This window comes from Lolium perenne, chromosome 6 (assembly GCF_019359855.2).
Source record: "Lolium perenne isolate Kyuss_39 chromosome 6, Kyuss_2.0, whole genome shotgun sequence".
Lineage (NCBI taxonomy): Eukaryota > Viridiplantae > Streptophyta > Magnoliopsida > Poales > Poaceae > Lolium > Lolium perenne.
In genome coordinates this window covers 250402357-250411917 of record NC_067249.2, presented here as the reverse complement: position 1 = coordinate 250411917, position 9561 = coordinate 250402357, and the positions used below count along the sequence as shown (strand labels likewise).

At 51.9% G+C, this 9561-nt stretch overlaps 1 protein-coding gene across 1 annotated transcript; it reads left to right on the top strand.

The window, feature by feature from the left end:
- The first annotated feature begins 1855 nt into the window (after positions 1-1855).
- LOC127305127 (anthocyanin 5-aromatic acyltransferase) lies at positions 1856-8507 on the top strand. Its single transcript, XM_051335501.2, has 4 exons — positions 1856-2367; positions 2694-2798; positions 2884-3126; positions 7031-8507. The coding sequence occupies exons 1-4, from the start codon at positions 2017-2019 to the stop codon at positions 7721-7723; spliced, it is 1392 nt and encodes a 463-aa protein (XP_051191461.1). The 5' UTR covers positions 1856-2016; the 3' UTR covers positions 7724-8507.
- The last annotated feature ends 1054 nt before the right edge of the window (positions 8508-9561 follow it).

The window sequence follows — 9561 nt, the reverse complement described above, 5'->3', positions numbered from 1 at the left end:
CTATATGTCATTGGAAGTAGTATCAACTATTTTCTGGTGCCATCGCTCTCATATTGCTATTACTGCTGCTGTGTTACTGTTACTACTGCTCTCATATTACTGCTACTTTCACATCACCCCTGTTGCTAGTGCTTTTCCAGGTGCAGCTGAATTGACAACTCAGTTGTTAAGGCTTATAAGTATTCTTTACCTCCCCTTGTGTCGAATCAATAAATTTGGGTTTTACTTCCCTCGAAGACTATCGCGATCCCCTATACTTGTGGGTTATCAAGCGCTACAAGGCTCGTTGGGTGGTCCGCGGTTTCCGTTAGCGTGTCAGCGTCGACTTCACCGAGACCTTTGCGCCGGTTGTTAAACCGGGCACGATTCGCACTGTGCTGCAGCTTGCGGTCTCTCGTGGATGGCCAGTTCACCAGATGGATGTCTCCAATGCGTTTCTTCATGGACACCTTACTGAGCAGGTCTATTGTGAGCAACCTACTGGCTTTGTTGATGCTTCTCATCCTGGACATGTGTGCTTGCTCTCTCGGTCGCTCTACGGCCTCAAGCAAGCCCCTCGCGCCTGGTACCAGCGGATCGCCAGCTTTCTGCAGACTATGGGCTTCTGTGTTACTCGCTCGGATGCCTCGCTGTTTGTCTATCACCAGGGTGACATGACTGCCTACTTGCTACTGTATGTCGATGACATCATACTCACGGCCTCCTCCGCCGCTCTCCTTCAGCAGCTTACTCTCCGGCTACGTGACGAGTTTGCCATCAAGGATCTGGGAGCTCTTCATTACTTCCTTGGCATTGAGGTCACTAGGCGTCCTGATGGCTTCTTTCTTCATCAACAGAAGTATGCCAATGAGTTACTAGAGCGTGCTGGTATGCTCAATTGTCATCCTGTCGCCACCCCTGTAGACACGAAGGCCAAGGTTTCCGCTCTCGATGGTTCTCCAGCGTCTGATGCTCCGTTCTATCGCTCTATAGTTGGAGCCCTACAGTACCTGACGCTCACACGCCCAGACTTGCAGTATGCTGTTCAGCAGGTGTGTCTCCATATGCACGCTCCTCGTGATTCCCATTGGACGCTCGTCAAACGGATTCTCCGCTATATCCGTGGCACGACGTACCTTGGACTCACCCTCACAGCGTCCCCCTCTATGGAGATGGTGGCCTAATCGGATGCTGACTGGGCTGGCTGCCCCGACACTCGGCGCTCTACCTCTGGCTACTGCGTCTACCTTGGTCCCTCACTCGTTTCCTGGTCATCGAAACGACAGCCTACTGTCTCGCGCTCTAGCGCGAGAAGTGAAAATCTGCAGAAATGTGTAAGTGCTTTGTTCTGAGAGTGTACATGGCTTCGACAGCTGCTTCAGGAGTTGCATCACGGTGTGTCCCGCGCTACAGTTGTCTACTGCGACAACGTTTCGGCCGTATATCTCTCTGCCAACCCCGTTCATCATCGCCGGACGAAGCACATTGAGCTTGACATTCACTTCGTACGCGACCAGGTTGCTCTCGGACAGACTAGGGTTCTTCATGTTCCGACTGCGCAACAGTTTGCCGATGTGATGACCAAGGGATTGCCGACTTCTACCTTCGAGGAGTTTCGTTCCAGTCTCTGTGTCTCTGACGACGCTTCGACTGCGGGGGGGTGTTGAATATATTGTATATGTGTGCGTTATGTAACCGACCCACCTCCTAGTTTCCTTGTATAGTTGAGGTAGAGGCCTGCATCATGTATTATATATACGTGCCAAGGTGCACCGATCAATGTATTCCGCTTGCACCCAAAACCCTAGCCTTCTACAAGTATTACTACTTGATTTCATAACTATATGGGCACAGATGAACCGTCAATTTCCATCGGACAGGACAAGAAGCACCGCAAGTCTGCAACGGTGGCACCACCCGCTGGAACACGCAAGCTAGCGAACAAGCAGACAGCTGCGTGCCGCACTGCCGCCTCGTATCTATCCGGTCTCTGGCTCTCTGCTAGAGCTAGCAAGTGCCAAGCAAGCGACCGAGAAGATGCCCCCTACTATGGTGCGTGTGCGTCCCAGGAAGACCTCGGCCATCGCTCTCCCGGCCGGCGGCGCGCCGCTGCCGGAACCGGGTCGGAGAGTCCCGTTGTCTCCCTTCGACGCCTACTGGGTGACTCTGCCACCTGTCCGCCGCGTCTTCCTCTACCGCTCTCCGCCCAGCCTACTGCCGTTCACGGACGTTGTCGCCGCCCTCAGGTCCTCCCTTGAGCGGGTGCTCCCGGCCTTCCACCCGTTCGCCGGCGTGCTCACCAGCTCGCCGGACTCACAGGAACTGTCCATCGTACTCCCAGATGGGGAGGGCGCCTGCAGCGTCGCGCTAATCGAGGCCGAGACGGACCTCGAGTTAGGACGCGCGGTCAGCGCAGTGGCTTGGCTTGGCAGTGGCCAGCCAGCCCGCCTGGGATCGATCCCCGCAGGGGACGATTTTCAGGTGTCTCACCGGGGCTTTGCTCCAGAATAAAATCCCCTCCACACATATGTCTGCGCAACTACTAAACTCCTGCAGGACACTCAAATTATGTGTGCTGTGTGTATAGTTCTAGGGTCTAACTTGTGCACTAGTGGTGTGCGTGTGTGTGGTGTGAGTGTGGTGTTGAGTTAGTGCATAAGTTCAGATACTACAACTGTAACACAGATCGAGGGGTCTCAAAAAAAAAGACGGACCTCGAGTTCGACAGGCTCGTCGAGGAGTACGACGAGGAGGCGCTTCGGCAGCTTGCTCCGGACATCCGCCGGGACGAGCTCCCGGCGCCCGTGATGGCGGCGCAGGTTCGCCACGCGAGCAATTACCCTTATTTTCTTACTATTTCTTTTGGGTCAGCCGCGTTTCTGAAAAGCGAGGCTTCATGCGCAGGTGACGGAGTTCGTCGGAGGCGTGGCGGTGGGGGTGGCAGTGCATCACTCGGCGGCCGATGGGCGCGGCCTGTGGCGGTTCTTGGAGATGTGGTCGGCGGCCGCGGCCGGTGTCATGGAGGGCCAGGTGTGGCCCGTGTTGGTCGGGCCGGAGCCTCTGCATGACCGGAGGCTGGTGCGGTTCGACGGGGACGACGACCTTGCCAGGTTATTCTTGCGGCAACTCGCGCCGGACTTCCCTCGGGTGAGCGTTCCCAGTGTTTCTACTAGCCAACTAATTAAGAAACGAAATCGCCATGACAAATTCAGATCCTATTACTACTAATGTCTCTTGGTGGTAAGGTAAGATACAATTCTACGTCTACGGATTTTTTCTACAGAAATCAGCTTACGGAAACACGTGGTAATCAGCCGGAGGGTTCAGGCGCCTAAAATCACGGAGGGCTAGCGAAGCACACCTATCTATTTTCTCCACGTCTGTCCGTAGGAGTCTTCCGTAACCAGGATTCCGTAAGTCCAGCATTCATAGGTGCGCCAAAGTATAAAAAATCACCACCAGCAGTCGTGCTAAACATAATTTTGCAAACAAATAAAAGAACAGAAAAGATTTAGAAATTAAGCATAAAACATTATTACGGATTACATTTAGCATAAAAGTCTAGTGCATAAAATAAACTAGTGCAGAAAATAAACTAGGAAAGCTAAACATTTTTATTTTCACGGCCATGATCTAGAAATTCCCATCTTCTTCGGAGGCCGATGACGCCGCCGTGGTCAGGAGTTCATCCAGCCAACGATCGTCGTGGTCGCTGATCGTGCATGGCCCCTCCCTCTGCGACGCGATGAATGCCTTCTTCTAGTGGACCTCCATCTTCGCCACCTTCTTCGCCTTCATCTTCTTCGCCGCACGTTCGGCCCTCTTCTGCGCGAAGAAGGCCTCCTCGTCCAGGACGTCCTGCGGGAAGAATTGGCGCGAGGGTACAACAGTCGCGGAAGTTGAAGGTGGTGGTCGGGCACCCAAACCACCACGCGGGGGCATCATACGCGCTCGCGCCGAACTTTGCCGTGTCGAACGTCCCGAGACGATGCACTCACCGGTGGCGTGTATATCCGCATAGAACCTTCTGCCCGGGTGGAAGCGCACGCCGGTGAAGCCCGTCTGGTTCGCCCACGAAGGCATGGCGCCGGCGGCGCTGCGAGGTGAAGCAGGGGCGGCATTGCGAAGCGGTGGGCGTCGCGTGGCGAGGAAGGAGAAAAGGGCGCGCTAAAGCGGTGGCGGTAGGCAGCACACGCGTGCTCTTCATTTATACAGCGTGCTCAGCGGGCCCCAAATTTACCGCGCGCGGCACCGTTTTCTCCTGCGCGCCAAAGTTTTTCGAGAGCGCGCGATTTTCCCGCCTCTACTGGAGCAGCCCGTGTGGTCTTCCGTGCGCTAAACTAGCAATTAGTTTACCGTATGCGCGTTATAGCGTCTCCGCTGAAGATGCTCTAAGAAGATGTTAACGTGCTCCTTTAAAAAAAAAAGATGTTATATGTGCTCGAGCATCACCCGTCGGAGCAGAAAATTACAGCACACGGCCAATTTTAATGTTAGGCTAAAACAAACCCCATTTTGATTGAAGATTGTTCGGCAAAATTGGAAGAATCGAACGCAGCGCACCTAAACTTCCCCATTTCCATTATCTTGGTCATTCGAGGGTTCAACTGTTCAAAACTCGCATCGAAACTCCACTATCTGCCCCTCCCGACACATGCACGCATGTACCATTGGACTTTTCTGGTTTTCTTTTGCATTCATATCATGCAATTTCACCAACACGTAGCGCTATATGTAAGCCTAATTTTAAAATTCAATACTTCAAAAAAATAGAGTTTTAGAGAATACTTTAGTTTCTAAACAACAATATTTATCGGATCCAAACACCTTAAAATATTTAATACTTTAATATTTTTAGAAGCTGAAGTATTCCCTCAGTACTTGAAAAATAATTTGATGCCAAACGGGACCTAAGTTTGTTTCCGATGTAATAAAGCCCTTATGATGGCTTTCCTAAAGAAAAGAACACCATTAACTTCTTAGTCATTGTCTTGCCAATTGGGCAAGGAGCATCGTACTGAGTTTTGGTTTTTCATGTCCTGAAGTCTTTCTTCGGGAACTTTTTTTTTTTTGCACAAAGGAGGGGTCAGACGACCCCGGTGGAGCTATTATATAAAACCAAATGGCAGGTACATCTTACAGAAAAGTCCCTTTACATCTCTTGTCCAGAGAAACCTACAATTTGAAGAAGGGACCTTCCACTTTACAAAAACCACCCTGAACAAAGAGTAGAAAAAGCAATCGAGTCCAGGGAGACCTCTGCCAACCACCGCCGGCGAACTCCAGGCGTCTCTGCCGAGTTCCGAGCGCGAAGTGCCCGAACGCCCTTGACCAGGGCCAAGATCCAGCCCCTGGCTACCTCCAGAGAGTCGCGAATGAACCACTTGACTCCCCGTCGGCGTCGAGCTCCAGCGGCCGACCATGAGTGCCTCCGTCTTGGAGGAAGTAGAAGATTGGCCACCATCTTTGCCGAAGAACACGGCGACGATCTTGGTCACCGCGTGATGTGCGCAGACGAGATCAGCTCCAGGATTGGCATCAGCAGATCTGACAACAACGAACTCACCGCTGATCCCCTCCCAATCTTCATCACCAAGATGACCAGAGAGAGGGGGAAACAGGGCAAAATCGCCCAGATCTGGTGAATAGCCGGCGAGCTTTATTGAAGAGGTCGTTGCCGCGCCGCCGCCGCCTGCCTTCGGCTCCTTCCACCGGAGCACCGCAGCCAGCAGCCACGCCGCCACAGACCACCGGGAGCCGCTCCAGCTCCACCGTGGCCGAACCCCTATTGGCATAATGCCATTCTCCACATGGGTAAAAGCAGCAGCAAACCTAAATCTACACCTAGATCTAAACCTAGCTACTCCGGCGCCTCTCCTGGCCCTACTCCGGCCGGCTACTCCGGCGGAGATGGCCCTGGATCGGCCCGGCAGCCACCGGCCGACTCTCAAAGCACTGTAGATGAGCCGCTATAAATTCTTGGTTAAGTCTTCTTCGGGAACTTGAAGTGGAGCAGGATGTAAGCCCTATTGTTCAATAAGATCTGGTTTTACCCGTAAAAAGAAAAACTTCTTCCTTGGTTTTTCGCTGGTTAGTTGAGTCTGTCGGCCACCGGCTCCTTTCATCTTGTGCCATCTCGCACGAGTCTCCATCAGAATTAAGATGTGATACGTACACGGAGATCATCACATGTGGTGAATGGGACGAAGACATGTGTACTATAAATTGCAAAAAGCGGCCAGACGTCACCATAGACGCTCGTGACGCCTGTCGGCAATGCCCACACAACAGGATGTGGCTAGCAGCACGACACGAAGACGTGCATGTGCGATCCGTATATAATCCCGCTCATGTACATGGAGCCACTTGAATGTATCTACCAAGAAAGGTCTGATTAGTCTGAAAAGAACATGGGCATCAAAGTAGTATAACATCATTTCTTCATCGAAGTTTCAAGTGAAAGGTTGATTGCTTATGTGTAATTGATGATTAGAGATAGAGATGTTTCAATGAAAGACAAATTTCTCTCTTTAAACATAGAGTCATATATGTTGTGAAATGTATATGTGGATTGCCTAGCCCTTTCCGTAAGTTCGGACTTTTGGTTAGTGCACAGTGCATGGAAAACTTAACGTGGTATCGGTAGGGTCTCGAGTTCAAATCTTGGCTTTTACATGGTTTTCGCAATTAAGTCTAAAAATTGCTATTGCCCCCTGGTTTTCGCAATTAAGCATAAAAATTGCTGTTGAAATGTATATGTGGATTGCCTAGCCCTTTCCATCAGTTCGGACTTTTGGTTCAAGTGGCTAGTGCATGATGCTTAACAATATATACATATATCTTGTCTGATTTAGATAGTTGTGGGAATTGGGGATTTCCAGTGTACTTGTCTGATAATGAACAGTATCAAATTCAGTATCAAAAGAGCAAATGATTAAAAGGACCCGCCCCTGCTGCAGAACACTTCAAAAATTTACCACTTTAAGCTCTGGGTTAAGGTTAAATGATACACTACGCGATATGCCACAAACTGAGAACCAATCCCCTGCAGGTTGCTCCGAAGCAAGATGCCGCGCGGGAACGCGAGCGCTGTCTCAGCCGGCGGACTTTCACGTTCGCCGCGTCTGCGGTTCAGCGCCTCAAGCAGCGTCTGGCCGGCGCCGTGAACACGTGCATGCCACCGTCAACATTCGCGGCGATGGCGGCGCATGGGTGGGTGTCCATCGCGCGGGCCAGGGGCTTCACCGACAACGCCCTGGTTTTCGCCGTCTTTCTCGCCGACTGTCGGGCACATATGTCGCCGCCGGTGCCGGGCGCATACGTCGGCAACTGCCTCGCGCTCTGCACGGCCTCTCTGAGTGGGTGGCAGCTCGCGGGACCGGATGGGCCGCCCATGGCGCTCCTGGCCATACAGGAGGCCGTCGCGGAGGTGAAGCGTGACCCGCTCGGCGACCGCGTCCGGTGGTGCACCAAGTTTGCGGCCATCCCGCCGGGCCGCGCGGTCATTCTGGCAGGGTCGCCGTGGTTCCCCGCGTACGGAGTGGACTTTGGGTTGGGGAGGCCGGCGAGGGTGGAGCTGGCTTCCATGAACCACGACGGTGAGATGGTGCTCGTCGCCGGGAGGGAGCGCGGCTCGGTGCAGGCGTCGGTGGCCATTGCTGCGGACAAGATGACGGTGTTTCGTGGTATGTTTGAATTGGAGTGTGACCGTGCGTCGGCCATGCCAGTGTCTGAATCGGAGTAGAGTAGTTCGTATGTAAAGCTGTAGCTCGAGGGAATCAGACGGAGCTTGGACCGTCCCTATCTCCCGCTACAGTGTTAGATAGGCGATTTGTGAGAGCAGCCAGTCAACCCGCCTCGCTCGCCGGAGATCTCCGGGTTCCCTCGCCTCCGACGGCCGCCTCGCCGGCGGGAGGTGGGGGAAACCGTAGATCCCGGCCTGTACATAGCGCAGGGTTAGGTAGGCCCTCGGCCGGCGGCGCCATGGAGGAGAAGGTGGTGTCGGTGGAGGTTTTGGTGTCGGTCTGCGTTCCCTCTCGCGGTGGCGCTCTGCGGAGCTTCGTCGCGCCGCGGCTGGCTTCCTCGAGGCCGCCGGTCTTCGGATCTGTCGGCTTCGCAGTGCCCCGACCGGTTCCTTGGTGGCGGGGGATCCGGATGTTGAAGGAGATCAAGGAGAAGATGGCGTTGACTCCCAAAGCGACGGCGACGACGTTCAGGCGAGTAGGGTCTTTGGGCCCGGCGATTGGCGACTTCCCGGCTGCCTCGGGGCTGGCTCCTATCCAAGGCGTGAAGCGGAGCAGCGGCAGCGGCGCGTCACCGACGGCTCCAGCGCGCTGTCCTCGTCGGGACCTAGAAGAAGGAGTTACTTGTAATTTCCTTTTTTGTCTGGGTCTTTCTGTAAGAACTTTGGGTTAATACTATCTCCTCCTTTCGCGAAAAAAAAAAAAAGCTGTAGCTCGATCATGTACATTTCAGTGTTCCACATCAGCGGTGGCTTTCAATAAAGGATTTATTGGTTTTTGCTGCTATGTTGAACCCAGGTGTAGATGCTCTTGATTTAATAAAAAAATTGAAAAAATAGTAAAAGAAAATTAAAAAAATCTGAAATTTTTGGAAAATGAACATGAACACTTGTTCTAACTTTACACCAAAAATCTCCGAAAAAAGACTTACGTAGTGATCTGTGCAAAAAAGACAAATTAAAGTGATGTAAGAAACAAATATAGACGTTCTAAACATCACCGTATTTTAGCTTTTTTGCACAAACAACTATAGATGTCTTTTCTCGGAATTTTTTGGTGTGCAGTTAGAACACTTGTTCATGTTCATTGTCCAAAAATATTAGATTTTTTTAAATTATTTTACTATTTGTTTTGATTTTTTATTAAACCAGGAGCATCTACACCCCAGTTCAGATTTGGTTTTTCGCAACTTTATGAGCTTAATACCGTGCAGCGTTAGGCTAAATGAGTTTCTTATTTGCATCTTCATTCATATACTCCGTATTTTGCAAATATTAGCTTTAGAATTTTCAATAAGATAAGGCATCAGTCAGCACAATGCAGAAATTTTGTATCCAATGCAACATAGATATACTAGTACAATATTCTGTAGCCTACGAAACAAATTTGCCAGTTGAACAAATTCACACTCGATACGCTTAATAATCACTTTATGTGTGTTATTTGCTCACTACATGAATTGGTGCTGGTCTAGCGGCCTAGCGAGTGATACTCAAGTTTTCATACTTGCATGCTACGTCGATTTTGCTATTCACTAAGAGCAGGTCTAACAGACCCCGTAAAAGGGGCAAACCCGTATAATAACCGCCGATTTGAGGGTTTCGGCTCTACCCGGCCGTCTAGCACGCCCGTAAAAACGGCCCCAGAATCGTTTTTTGCTGTTTTCGAGTACGGGGCGGGTCCTCGCCCCCTACTTGTGCGGGGTGGGAGCGGGGATAGTGGGCGAAACCACTATCGCCCACTCCACTGCGCGGGAAGCATTTCGCTGAAGCCAACTGCAGCCGCCGCCGCCCGATCTCCTCCCCCGCGCCATTCCCGGCCGGATCCGGCCGCCATGGAC